Genomic DNA, 15,162 nt, shown 5'->3' with positions numbered 1-15,162 from the left:
GTACGATCGTGAGCTGCGCAGGCCCCTGGTACGACGTGCCACCTGGCAAATACCTCTGCGAACAACTGGGAGGCACCACCGGGACCAACAGCCACAGTGAGGAGCCACCGGCGGGCGGCACAGCTCAAGCCAACCTGCTGGGTGTTGTCCCCCCGCGAACCGCGGCCCGCTGCGACATCAAGCGGCATCGCATCTCCCGCCCACGCCCAGCGGCACACCGCCTGACGCCCTGATCGTGTGGTAGAGCCGCGCGGGGCGGGCGAGACACCTCCCCGGCCCAGCGGAGCAGCTCCGAAGACCTCGCCCACCGCCAGCAGGAAGACTGTCGGAGCGGACGCCGACATGTGAACGGCAGAGGGTGCGTCAAAATATTCAGGGGGAAAACAAAGTCAACTGGGAACTAAGACAAAATAAAGCGGGGGAGGAAAAAGGAGGGCACCCGCCAATGCAGCAAAACCATTGGGACATAAAGTCACACCGCGCACCCTAGCCTAGACTCTTCTTGGTGCGTTGCGCAGCGGCGAAATCCTGCCTGTATAACACCAGGAGTCAGCGGAACCCCACTGGGAATAAGATCTCGCCTTGAAAATATACAGCTACTAAATGCTACCAGTCCCCCACTTGAAATCCACCTAGCCCAGCTTTGCGTGACCCCAGCAGTCGTACACAAACCTGTGCCAGCGCCCCACATAGCAAACGCGGAATCGGACACGTCCACAAGAGCCGATGCAACCAATTCCTCTTGGCCTACGTGCAAAGCCTAAACGCAAACTGGGAACCCCAACCCTGTCTTCGGCAGCACAGGACAAACACGCAAGCAATAGCGACGCCACCACCCAAGTCAAGATGGGGGAAAATCGACAAGTCCCAGAGAAAACTCAACTTCGATGCGGGCCCGGCGCCCAAGGCTCCCAGGTCGGAAAGCTGCCGAGATTCCCGTGCTAATCTCCCAGAGGAAGAACACCTGGCACAACCAGACATTCGGGAAATCCTATTGGACTTAAAAGCGGGGATAGGCAGCTTAGACAGCAAGATTGACTTGCTGTCGTCCAAGGTGGACCTGCTGCAACACCGCCTCGATAAACATAGCGACAGGTTGGACTCTGTAGAACAAAGGGTCTCCGACCTGGACAACGGTGCATCAGCACTCACCACACGAGTCTCTACATTAGAGGGCCAAATGAAAACAGTTCTGGCCAAGAATGACGATTTGGAAGGTCGCTCCAGGCGGAATAATATAAGAATAGTCGGAATCGGGGAACAAAAGCTACAAAACAAAATGGAGGAGCACATTGAGAAACTATGCACTGAGTTGTTCGGCACCACTGCAGTGTCGCAACTATTCGTAGTGGAAAGAGCCCACAGGATCCCTGCTACCAGATACATTCCGGGGACACCTCCCCACCCGATCATCGCCAAGCTTTTAAGCTAGAAGGACAAGGACACGATCCTGAGAATGGCAAGAGAGAAGGGTAAACTCCACTATGACGGAGACGACATACAGTTTTATCCAGACTTTTCTCCTTCAGTCCAAGCCCAAAGGAGGTCGTTCACTCATGTCAAACACAGACTGCGCGACAACCTAATCACTTATTCGATGCTCTTTCCAGCGAAACTACGCGTTCAGTACGAAGGCAATACACACTTCAACTCCCCCGAGGAGGCCACACTGTTCCTCGACAGGCAAGGATGCAAACCCGCAAACCAAAGTGCTGGAGTATCGGGCAGAGTGAGGACGGCGAGAGTCCTGCCGTGATGAATACCCGAAGCACCTGCACAAAGCTATATTGAAACAAGGCATCAGGTCAATTCTCGTAACTGGGAGGTGGGGGCCTATGTCTTGGAAGGTCACCTGCGCCCCGTGCACAGCATGCTTCATGTTCTAGTTGGGGGGGGGGGTTCCAAATGGACAAGTTGGGGGTTGTCCGTGCAAGGAAAGTTGTTATAAAGTTGTTGCAGTTCAAGGCACGTGCCGTGCAACGTTGCCCACCCGCCGGCCTCGCCCCGCGCTCCTACATAGTCAATATGTTCCAGTCAACCCATGCACTGGTTCACCACCTTTGAGAAGCCAAACGCTACGCTCTTAATTATGTGCCACATAAAACACCACCGTGACAATTCAAGGTAGCATCCTGGAATATTAGAGGGGGCAATAGCCCAGCCAAGACACAAAAGATCCTAGAACTTTTTAGATGGCACAAGATTGAGGCGGCAATGATCCAAGAGACCCATCTCCTACCGCATAACGAACACCTCTGGGCCCGAAACTGGGGTTGCCACCGTTATTTTTCTTCTTACTCATCCTACGCAAGGGGAGTCACTATCCTCATTCACTCATCGATATGTTTCCGTCTGATCAAAATGGAGAGAGACACCAAGGGGAGGGCACTCCTGGTGCAGGGGATGGTGGAAGGAGAGGAAGTGGTATTCGTCAATTCTTATGCCCCTAACACAGATGGTGCAAACAATTTCAACTGGGTGTTTTCTTGCCTTGCACAAGTACGTAACGCAACCATAATCTGGGGAGGTGACATGAATACACACCTCGACCCACAGAAAGACAAGTCTCAGCCAACAACAGCGAATCCATCCAGGGCCAGCTTACAAGCACAAGAGATTTGCAAAACTTTTGACCTACTAGATATATGGAGACACCAAAACTGGGAAACCAGAGACTACACCTACCACTCAAGCGTTCATAATAGAAGTTCACGCATTGATTACATGCTGGTCTCCTCACACAGCAAATGGCAATGGGGCAGTTGCCAAATACTTCCCAAAACATTCTCTGATCACGCCACTGTAACACTTGAATGCAACCTACCGGCTATCGGACCAAGGCCACCACATTGGCGCTTTAAACCTGGATCACTTGCGGACCAAGTATTTGTTACAGAACTACGAGAGGAAATCAGTGCCTTCCTTGAAATCAACCACAGCACGGTTAACTCCGCAGGAGGGCTATGGGAATCACTCAAATGCTACATAAGGGGCATTTGCTTGGCTAAGAACGGAATACTGAAACTAATCCGAAGAGAACTAAGCGCCAGCGAAACTCACCTGAAAAGCCTGGAAGATCCGTAAGCCACCACAAATGTGAATCATATTCAGGCAATGCTGAAAGAAGAACTTCTCAACTTCAGAAACCTAGCAGAACGTGAAATAAAATTCTTAGGCCACAACCACAGAATCAGGCAATACGGCGACGGTCAGAAACCTGGTGCTCTCCTTGCACGTCTCATTACCGCAGGCAGGAAACCAACAAGGGTGACGAGTTTCCGGTCACCACAAGGAAACATACTACATAAAGAAGAAGACAACGATGCGATCCATAACTACCTCAACGACACAGAACTGTACTGGGTAGAGAGGGAACTCCGAGAGACACTGAACGACCCCATCACAATCGATGAGATCCAAGAATCAATAAAAAGTCTACCGTCATCCAAGGCCCCCGGACCCGACGGCTTAACCGGCGAGTTCTACACATTTTTTGCCCCAATTATAGCCCCCCTCCTAAATATCTTTGAAGAAGCGATTGAATCCGGCATCCTCCCACAAACACTAAGGGAAGCCAACGTAATCCTCCTGCACAAAAAAGACAAACCCCCCGAAGAATGTAATTCCTATTGACCAATTTCACTAATCAACCTTGACAATAAAATCCTGGCCAAAATTCTTGCGAACAGACTTCTCCCATTAATGCCCGCTTTGGTACTCTCAGACCAGGCAGGTTTCGTCCCCGGACGCAACATAACTTTCGGGATACGAAGAATGTTCGGGGTACTGGCAGCACTAGACCCCGATCAACAGGCAGTAGCAGTGCTGTTGGATGCCAAAAAGGCATTCGACTCTGTCGAATGGCCCTTCCTGTTTGCAGTGCTGCAACAGCTCGGACAGGGGAATCAATACATCAAACTGGTCTCACTTCTCTATAATCAACCCCTATCAACAATCACCCAAGGAACTACCTGCTCTGAGTATATAAAATTCCAACGCGGCACCAGACAAGGATGCCCACTATCCGCCATGATATTTGCACTAGTGATGGAGCCCCTAGCGGCTGGCCTCTGTGACCGCCAAATTCAGAGAGGGCTTAAAATAGGACCTCACAGATTAATATCCCTCTATGCTGACGATATAGTCCTGTATATACGAAACCCATGCGAAAATCTCAACCCGATTATGCGAGAAATAATAAAGTTCAGGTCGGTATCAGGATTAAAAATAAATCACGCCAAATCAATCGTATTCCCCTTAAACACCAAGACTAGAACATTCTCTGATGATTTCAACTTCCATTGGGAAAAATCCCACGTCCGATACCTGGGGATCCTGATGTCCTTGAACCACCACGATATATTTAAATATAACTACGAAAACACGCTCAGAACGCTAAGGGAAAAGGTGAACAGGTGGAAAACACTCCCCCTCACTCTCTGGGGAAGGGATACCTTGGTGAAGATGGTAATTCTCCCTAAACTACTGTATCTATTCACCAATATCCCTATCCTGCTGTCACGCCGCTTTTTGGGGAATCTGAGAAGCCTGATTCTCGACCTTATCTGGGTGGGCAAACCGGCAAGAGTGGCATACACTTCACTCATACTCCCCGTAGCCAAAGGCGGCCTAGCACTGCCCGATCTGGAAAGATATTACTGGGCAGCCCAAGCCCAGTTTCTTAGCCACTGGTATGCGACCCAGTTCATAAGACCACACGTACAGGTCGAACGGGCACTGGCCTCGCCCAACCTGTTGAGAGCCGTGAACATCAGTAAACGAGCAGTACCACACACGACATTGAACATAGTGCAATCCACATACACGATATGGCGGAAAATGGCCCAAAAGTATAAGCTGCAGTTTAGATATTTGCCTTTACGCCCCGTCAAATTCATCCCCGGGGTCCCACTCACTGCCGAACAGGTGTTCCTAAACTGGGCAGACAAATGCAAAATAAGCACGCTAGGCGATCTTTTCACGCAAGGAACCTTCTTAACACTGCAATAAGCAAAGGTGAAAGGTAGAACCACTTCCCTGGATATATTCATATACTTTAGAGTTTGTTATACCCTGCAGGAGCGCATCCCTTCGTTCCCACAACAACCATCTACGTGGCAACTACTGCACGAGTAATCCAGGCACAAGGGGTGGGCAAATTGGTATCATCGATTTATAGATCCCTGCTAACGGACACACTACCAACAAATCCCAAAACAAAAGCAAGATGGGAACAATCACTACAAGCCCATCCCGGACGAAGATTGGGACTATATACTTCAACAGACACAAAAAGTTGCACTTAACTTACGCTTCAAACAAATTCATTTCAATTTCTTACCCAAAACATACTACACTCCCAAAAAAAGAAACGGGCATTGTCCAGAGTCAAACTCGTCATGTGACAGATGCGGTACGTTTGAGGTTGACTTCCTGCATCTCGCATGGAACTGCCCGGCGGTGGCCAAATTCTGGTCTGGCGTAATCGGCGAAACCAAAGCAATAATTGGCGAGAAGATAGGACTTACTCCAATAGTAGCACTCCTTGGGATGACAAAACCCTTATCACCTCCAGTTAGAAAACTAACAAACGTACTATTGGCACTAGCACATAGAAGAATAGCCATGGCATGGGGTCGGGGTCTGCCTCCAACACTGTCAAACTGGAAGAAAGATGCTCTCTACTGCCAAGAAACAGAACTGGAATTCATAAAAACACTACCCCTACATGCGAGGCCTCCGGACATTTGGGGTCCATACATTTCATTTCTCCTCTCCAATGCAGCTTCCCCTCAAGTACCGGCCAACCCATCACAAAACAGCACTCCGGTGGTCTAAAACTCTACAGAGGATCGCTGCACAGTGAGACCGACTAACCGTAAAGATTGTGACTTGGGACGGAGGGTCTGGGGGAACAGGGGGAGCGTGTGGGATGGGATCAACGGCGCTAGTTTGCAGCCCGCAGTTCGGGCTTGTTATGTATGCATGTAACACCAAAATGCAAAAATAAAGTTTTTTTTAAAAAAAAGTAGCCAATGACCTTGCCCCCATGAAAATGAAGACCATAAAGACTGAAACCATAAAGAACACTTGGTTCTCCGACAACATTCTTGACGCTAGACAAAAAAAAGAGCTCTCGAATGAGCCTGGAGGAAGGATCCAAACAACAACACCCTAACTATAAAAAATCCATTCTAACCTATAAAAAACTTATCGTTGAGGCCAAAGCCAAATACTATAATGAAAGCATTTTGAATGCAAAATCCAATGCTGGCGAGCTATTTAAAATCCTAGCAGAGTTTCAAGATCAGCCTCCACCTTCCAATAATATCATCAGAGATAATTGGTGTCAGGGCATTCATGATGCATTCTTATCTAAGATTGATTCCCACAAAGAAGAAATCAAGAAGGCCCTCGGTAATGTAGTACCAGCGCAAACTCCTACAGAAACAATCTCTCCTAACAAAGTAGAAAGTACTATCCCTCAATTTTCATTTACTCACTATACTGAAAAGGAAGTCTCTAAAGTTATACAAGATCTCAAGGCCACTTCTTGTCCTGCCGATGACTGTCATACAAGCATCCTTAAGGAGTCCAATGACACCTTAGTCCCGTGGATTACCAAACTGATAAACTTGTCTTTTGACGAGGGTCTGGTACCGGACCTGTTAAAATCTGCATGGATTACACCTTTATTAAAGAAAGAAAATCTGGATCCCACCAACAATGATAACTATAGGCCCATAACAAATGTACCTTTTATCCTCAAGATACTAGACAAACTTGCATACCTGCAATTACAGGCTCATGTCGAGAAACATTAAATTCTCGGCACCCGACAGTCAGGTTATAGAGCTCGTCATGGGACTGAGACGGCCATGCTCGATCTTAAATCTACTCTGGCTGGCATAGCAGATAAAAACCAAGCTGCACTGCTTATGCTACTGGACCTCTCCGCATCCTTTGACCTGGTTGATCACAGCTTACTGGTGTCAAGGCTCGGAGAGGTCGCCAATTGTTCCACGACAGCATCTAGATGGATAGCCTCCTTTCTAGGTCCTAGAATGGCAAGGGTGTGTGTAGGCAACAATCAATCCTCCCCTATCTCTGACATGTGGAGTTCCACAGGGTTCCTGTCTGTCGCCTCTGCTTTTTAATCTGTATATCCGCCCACTTAAGTAAATTAGGAGTGCAATACACAAACTACGCTGATGACACTCAGGTAGTCATACAACTGAGTGGCTCATATAGTAATGATGTTGGAATCATCAATAACATATACAAAGCCATACAGGACTGGATGGCCTGTAACTCTCTATCTTTGAATGATAAAAAGACTGAACTCCTAATAGTGTCATCTAAACGCACCTGGACTAAACTTGATCCTAACTATGCCAGCTTCCCTATTGCAGATAATATCATCGCCGTCCAAAAGAAAGTTAAGACCCTAGGAGTTGTCATTGATGAAGAACTATCCATGAAGTCCCACGTCTCTAACATCAAGTCTAGCTGCAGACTGATCAACAGGCGAACAGGATATATTCGGCCATTTATCACTGAAAAAAACTGTGCTCTTCTGTCCACGGCACTGATTAATTCTAGATTTGACTACTGTAATGGTCTTCTATCTGGTACCACAGTTACCAACATTCAATCTCTGCAGGTGGCCCAGAATAATGCTGTGCGTACTATTTTCAACCAAACTCGTCGCACCCACATCTCCACCTCCATGAAAAAACTTAATTGGCTCCCGGTTAAACATTGTATAACACACAAAACTACGACGCACAAATGCCTGAGCCTCAGCAGTCCTATATATCTGTCTGCACACATCAGTATCAAGTCAAATGAGAGGAATCTTCGCTCATCTACTGCGGTCGTCCTCAAACACCCCAGATTCAGGACAGCTAAATTTGGAGGTACCATCCTTGATGCTCAGGGTCCCCTTCTTTGGAATACACTTACCAGCTCGGACACGGCAGATCCAAAGCTACACTGTGTTCAAACGGGCCATAAAAACTCATCTATTTAACCTGGAATAACCCGCTTATGATTCTTCTTTCCTCTTCTGCCTTTTTGTTTGTCTTTTCTTGTCTTGTCTTCGTGTGCGCCCCGAGGCCCATGGGCATGTGGCACGTTACAAAAATTAAAATAAATAAATAAATCCAGAAATCATTTCTGCGGGCAAAAAGTACTTCACCTGAGCAAAATACTAGCGTGCGGGATACTTTGATTTTACCTCTGTGTCATTGAGGAAGAAGGCCTGTGCCATCTGATTATTTTGGCAATGCTAGTGGAAATATTTAAGGCTCATCTATTGACAAAGGTACCTGCAGACGCTTGGAGTGTTTCTTCATTGCATCCCCCTTGCCACCCGCTGTGGTATTTTAATCTATTTCTCGTTCTTGGTTTATGAGCCTTTTCAACCTTTAGCCATCCGTGACATTGCACAAGTGACACGGGACACAATTGTACTGGTGAATGCAAGTAGTGGGGAGCTCTATCTCTTTTCTGCTGAATGTTACTCAGACTTGCACAAGGTTGAGCTGGTCCTCAGTATGCATTCATCCATTTCGCCTCATGTACGCGTTAATGATAGGATAGTCCTTCTTTTAGTGCATGCTATGAAAGGTTGGAACAAAGGCCCCTATTCACAGTTGAATGGTTTGCTGCATCATTGAGAGGTGTAATTTAAAGCGGGGATCTCTGACCCTACAAGGATAAATTCTGTTCGGCAGAATTGCATGCAGTACCCTCAGGGACCACTGCACACAATTAGGACTACAGGTGTTAGCCAAACCAACCTTTGGTATAAGTCTGTACCACACAGTTTTTGGTAGCGAGCTGAGCAGCCAGGCTTATCTCAAGAGTGAATGTGAGCAGTACAAGTAATTCCACAGAGGACTTTCAATCACAGTTTTTCAAGTAGACGCAAGGTTTCTTGGTAAAACACTTATTAATTTATTACACAATCATTTAGAAAACATTTCACTAGAAGGAGGCAACTTAATATTGTATACCAATACACTTCAATACAAACCTCAAGATTTTGAGACAGTTGGAGCTCCCCTGAAATAGAAGCCAAATGGCAGTTCAGTTACTTAGAAGTGAGCAAAAGGGACAAGGTAAGTAGAATAGGTCACATATACTTGTTAGACAGTTCAAATAGTTTCAGTTCACCAGAAGAGTTCAATTGAAGTCAATAGGCCAGGCCAAAGTCAATGGGCTAGTGTTCTGGATAGGAAAGAGCAGTTCTGGCATCAAACGGTAAAGTCTTTGCAAAGGTTTGCAGAAGTAGTTTAAGTGAAAAAGAATAATTTGTGGGGTCACAAGCTGATTAGGCCTGCAAGTTGGGGAAAGTTGGGGAAAGTTTCACGAACTTTCACTGCGAGAGTGACGTTCTCTCAATCGGGTTGGCACAGTACCATAGTATGAAGAAACAAATGCAGCTGAAGTTGTTGGCTCCTGGCAGTTCCTACAGATCTCACTGTTCCTGAGCCTCAGACATGAGGACAAGAGGGAGGACGTCAGGGGACTCTTGCACTGCACAGGATTGTCGAAAAAGCAAACAAGATGGCGTCCCTTCAGTTCCAGTAGCTGTAGATTCAAGCACACAAGCTGGTATCCCCCTCCCTGGTTAATCCTAGCCTTGAGAATGGTATCCAGTTGGCCTATGAGTTGATTAGTCCCACCAGCTCAAAGAAGTCGTCGTCCTTCAAGGACAGCAGGGCTTAACCGGGCAAACCAACGGTCCTGGGGTTGCAGCAGCTGTTCTCTTCCAGCTCTTCTTCGGTTCTTTCGTTCCAGTGGTCGACTCTGCTTTCCAGTCCAAGAGACTCGCCTTTTAAACAATTCTCTCCCTTTCATTCCAGCCTAGCTGTCACTCACCCAGCAGGGTGGCTGTCCTTGACGGACAGTCAGCCAGCCAATCACGCCAGAGTACATTTGTGTCTCCTAGGAGGCTAAGCACGGGAGTTTCGGGCACCTCCCTCACTTCCTGCTCACCCCAGACACTCAGACGCCAAAAAGGCGGTCTTCAGTTCTGAAGCATGCCAAAGGCACACAAACAAAGGGACCAAACCTGGTTTGGCGCGCAGAGACAAACTCTAGAAGGAGCTTTCTAAAAAGAAACAGCGAAAAAAGAAGACCGGGACCCGTTTAAACAAAGGGGCTTAAGGTGCCATCTTGAAAACATAGCTCCTGTGATTTTTAGCTACCGCTGTTCACGGTCGGAAAAAATCATGGAAGTTCGTTGTAAAACCACTGCCAACAGTCTTCAATAGGAAAGGGTAGCATTTGACTGCTACATGAGTATTTAGACACGGGATACTATGTAACCCCTCCAGCACTCCATTGTAAGATGGTGTGTGCTGGGTCTAGGAATTAGGAAAGACTAGTAAAGTCCATTTCACTTTACATTCTCTGGGAAACAGTACTTTATCCCAGAGACGGTATTTCATCCTTGGGAGAGCCTAGAAGGCTTCCCTGTGTCACTGCACTGAGGGTGCTGTGTGACACAAATAAAAAAGATGCCTATGGAGTTGTCTAAAACACCATAATCAAAAAAAAATAAACCCAGAAAACAAACAGAATTAAAAAGTACAGAGTGCCAAAGTTCAACAAAGGAGCTGGGGGTCTCTAAGGTAGAGAGGAATTAGCACATTTATGAGAATTTTCCCTAACAAATGCTCATGCCTTGGGTGAGGCTGCAGCTTCAGTCTTACTTCACCATCCTGTCTATGGATACCATTTAGAGAGTTGGCACTCACCATAGATTTTACAAGCACTATTCTATGGACATTGGCTATATGCCTGATGCCCAATTTGGGTAAGAGGGGCAAAGGAATCCCATTGGAGAGTACTCTCATTAAACATCTCAATTCCAAATAATGTTTCCAGGAGTCTGGAGGAAGGGTGATGGATGTAATTGTAAGCTCGCATTACTCGCATAGTAGCCTTATAGTAGCCTTAGCACCACTTCTTGCCGACCCCTGCCCTCCGACCCAGCCTTTTGATCTACATGAAGTGAACGTAGAGGGAAAAGGACAGGAAGCTTGCACCTGGATATGCCCTGATTTCCTAATGGGCCCATGTCATGGTGCCACAGGTCACCCATTGGGTTGGAGCAAAAGGTTCAGCGGTAAAATGCCTAACAGTACATTTGTCTCCACAGTGAGTGTTTTGTACTTTAGAAAATGCAGGCTGCATGTGTTGTTTCCTTTTTTCCTTGGTGTGTGTGCTCTGCATTAACTGGGAAACCTTTTTTGGAGTCTTAACAAATGCTGCTTTCTGTTACTGACCGAGAGTGCTGTCCTTGTCAAAGTCAGTGAGCCTTTCATGGCCCCATAGCTATTTCTTTATGGCTGAGATATGCACTAGTGGTGATACTGTTGCTAGACTCATTTAGGATTACATATACTGTAATATTTAATTTTCTTTTTGCCTAGTTTGCTTCCAGAAGCTCAAGTAGTCCAGAAAGCTCTAAATTCAGCGGCTAGCAATGTGCACCAGTACGGACGAGAATGGATAACACACAAGGTATACACAGTTGCATTTCCTATCAATGCATGCAGTTTAATATCAAATACATGTTTTATCAGTAAAGGGCATTGACGACAATAATGTACTTTTTTTTTATTTTTAGTGCGTTCTCCCTTTGTTAACAAAACCTTATGTGTAGCTCTGGGGTCATTCAAGAGCAACACAAGTTATTTTTTTGGTATTTATTTATTTTTACATTTGTAAAGCGCGCTTAACCCAAAGGCATCTAGGTGCTGGTTGCAGAAGAACATAATATTCCCATTATTCTTTTCTTGCATTGGAGTATTTTCCTAGCTGCACATTTTTGCTTTAGCTGAACAAGGCCTGCTTAGCTACAACTAGTACCCTGCTTTCATTCCTGTGGCTTGGAGGAACAGAACTTTAGCGTACTCTGACCAGAGTCATGGACGTCAAGCCAAGCCATTTCTAACACTCGCACTTGCGCACAACCCACTCAACGTTTTATTTTTTTTTGTTAGAAAAATTTGGAATTCATTGAGATCTCTGCCAATCCCTGCTGGGAGAACCAGGGAATTAAACCTGCTCCAAGATTTTTTAGTTTTTGTTTACAGCGCCATATTTATGCACACTTGTATTAATAAACCCTTTATGTATTTTTTGCAGCTTCATAAAATTTTGGGTGAGAAAGTCAACAATACCGCTGTGATAGAGAAGCAGGTGCTAGAGCTCTGGGATAGGCTCTATCATTTGTGGTTTGTCAAGGTACGTTAAGACTGCATAAATACCCAGCCTTCTGTTTACTTTAACTCCTGATTACTTTAATCACAGTTATCTTTATCCGAGTGGCTTCTGTACCTGTTTGGTAGTTGTGGGAAAATTAATTCAAGGGACACTCGAACCATCTGAATTTTCTGTGGTTTTGGTTCCTGCAAACCTTTTCAGCAATTTGGCCCCAAAAGTTTGAGGTCAATGAATAACGGGAAAGAAAGGTTGCCTTCTCTGGCAGGACACTCGGCATGTCCCTTCCATGCTCCCAACAAGGATGTGGGGGCATGTTTAGCTTTTTCTATGTGCAGCTTTCTCAAGCTGGAATCAGAAAATAATAATTTTCGATTTCGAACAGAAATTTGTTTTTCAATTCCTAATTTGAGTGGACCCGTCTATGCCCCAGATAGAAAAACATGCTCTTTCGATTTTCAGCGTGAACGAGCCTTCTCGAGACAGCTAGAACATATTGATTGACTTTGGTAGCTTCCCTGCAGTCCCTTCTCACTCACTAGCCATCTTCTGTTGCCCCACCATTCGCCTGGGGCCCGTCTGGGGTTGTTAGGTCAGTTGTTGGGTGTCTGATCTGTTTGGCAAATACTGGTCCGATTGTTATCGATTTACATTGCCCTGGTTCCGGTCTGGATTTTCTGTGTTGCACCCACGTGGATTATGGGAATTGCTATCCAAAAAAAAAAAATGAGTATTTGACCAGAAAAGAGGCTAACCGGCAATGTGGAAGGAACATCAGTCCCAGTAGACATATACAATGCATATACTGACAGCCCCCCCCGCCAGGAACCTTACACAACTGTTGTACCACTATTGTTCTTGATTTATTTAATTTATATACCGCAAGAATAGAGCCCGCAGGCATAGAGGCGCTAGACAAGACGTACATACACAACAGGTGGTTTCAGAAACAGCTCAGCTCAGTCAAAGTGGGAATCGGCAGTTAATTAGCGGAAAAGTGCTGTCTTCAATCCCTTTTTAAAGACAGAGAAGGCTGTGCAAGCTCCTAGTTGGAGAGGAAGCTCATTCCACAGCCTCGTCGTTGTGTGCGGAAATGAACCTTCTGACACAGTGGAGCGTTTGGAGTATTGCGTCTCCAGAAGGGAGGTGTTATTTGAGCATCGTGTCCTATGAGCAGGCAACCAGAGAAGATGTTTGGCCAGATAGTCTGGGGCGAGACCATATAGGCATTGATGTTTTATGCAGTGCATGCGGAACAGGACACAGCTATTTGCCGGCAGCCAGTTCAGAGCCTTTCTGGCTGAGGAGACATGATCCGCCCTGCCCAACCCCATCGCATTGCGCACATTATTTTGGACAACCTGTAAACGGAAAAGTTCACCTTTGGTTACCCCCAGCAGAAGGCTGGCACAATAGTCCAGCTTGACCCCTATGATTGCTCGGGCGATCATGGCACAGTTTTTGTTGCTCAAAAAGAGCCAAAGCTGGGGCAACAGTTTGAGGTATTAAGAGGAACAGGAAACCAGGCTGCTCACATATGCTTTCATTGACAGATTCTGATCATGGGTGACTCCTAGAGTCTTAACCTTGGGTTGTGTTTTAATTGGACAACCTGATATGTTGAACTGGCAATATTCCTGACTAAGTTTCCATAGTTGGGGAGCTGTAGCCGCAACCATAAGTTCAGTCTTTGAATCGTTGATCGCTACTCTGTTCACCATCATCCATGCTTGTATCTCCCCCTAGATACCGTTAAGGGTAATGGAGTCAGTGATATAATCACCCGACAGGCATAAGGCACTGCGTGTCAATAGCATAAATGATCTCTGCTCTGTCCAGTTGTTTAAATAGTGGGAGCATAAAGATGTTAAACCGCGTTGGTGATACGCAGGAACCCTGCAGCACGCTGCAGGAGAACGGGACCTCTTCTGCCATTGAGTGCTGAAAGAAAAATCTTGGAGTGCGGTCCGATAGAAATCATTGGACCCATTTTACTGCTGCAGTGGAAAAATATGCTGTGCTACATAGTCTGTCTGCAAGAATAGAATCATCCACAGGATCAAATGCTGCGGACAGATCTAGTAGCATCAATAGAGCTGAGTTCCATTTATTAAAAATGTTAAACATATTGGTCTTAAGGTCAAGAAGAGTTGACTCTGTGTTGAAACCTCGTCGGAAGCCTGATTGTTTTAACCCCAGAACTTTATATCCAAGTAGAAACTCCTCGATCTGTAGCTGTGCCACTTTGTCGAGTATCTTCAACAAGTAAGGCACATTCATAATAGCCCAGTAGTTTCCAAACACGTTCTGGTCCAGAGTGTTCTTTTTTTTAAAGTGGGGAAATCCTGGCAGTCTTGATGTTAGTGGGGACAGTACTTTCTTTAAAGAGAGATTTATGAGAGTTGGGCAAGTTGGTTGCCACATTCTTTGATTATTGAGTTGGGACGGACATCCCCCTTGCAGTTAGTTGGTTGTAATTGACTGAGTACCTTCCAAAAGTATTGCTCTGTAATGGGCTGAAAATCTAATTTGGCGGAGTCCATGTTGGAGCATGTCGGTGCGGAAGTTGCATTTGCTTTGACTACAACGTTGGATTTAGTTGTACGATTTTTTTGCTCATCATGGCCTGTTGGATAGATGTCCACCAACTAGAATCTTTTATCACCTGCGAGGGAACTGGGCAGGGATCCTCCAATTCGTTGAGAATTTTAAACAGCTCTCCTGTACTGGAAGCTGCTCCAGAGATTCTTTGATCTTGAAAGCATTTTTTGCATCCAGAATAGCCTTTCTATATGCTTTTGTCGAGTTGGAATAGATAGTTTTAGCTTCTGCTGAATGTTTTTCTTCCCCACTGTTTCAGCGCCCGAGACTTAGACATTCGTAAAGAATGAATATCAGGAGTGAACAATTTTTTGCTTGGTC

General features: G+C 45.9%; 1 protein-coding gene across 4 annotated transcripts in view; it reads left to right on the top strand.

Annotated features, from left to right (window-relative positions):
• TMEM245 (transmembrane protein 245) overlaps positions 1-15,162 on the top strand; it is a 956,632-nt gene that overhangs the window by 529,915 nt on the left and 411,555 nt on the right. For all 4 annotated transcript variants that reach the window (XM_069620553.1, XM_069620551.1, XM_069620552.1 and 1 more), the window contains 2 exons: positions 11,448-11,538; positions 12,166-12,264. In XM_069620553.1, the coding sequence (XP_069476654.1) occupies positions 11,448-11,538; positions 12,166-12,264 (190 nt within the window). The remainder of the gene's footprint in view (positions 1-11,447; positions 11,539-12,165; positions 12,265-15,162) is intronic.

Source organism: Ambystoma mexicanum, chromosome 5q, assembly GCF_040938575.1.
Source record: "Ambystoma mexicanum isolate Mex_15411 chromosome 5q, UKY_AmexF1_1, whole genome shotgun sequence".
Taxonomy (NCBI): domain Eukaryota; kingdom Metazoa; phylum Chordata; class Amphibia; order Caudata; family Ambystomatidae; genus Ambystoma; species Ambystoma mexicanum.
Note: the sequence above shows the minus strand (reverse complement) of the source record. Positions and strands in the feature narration are given on the sequence as shown.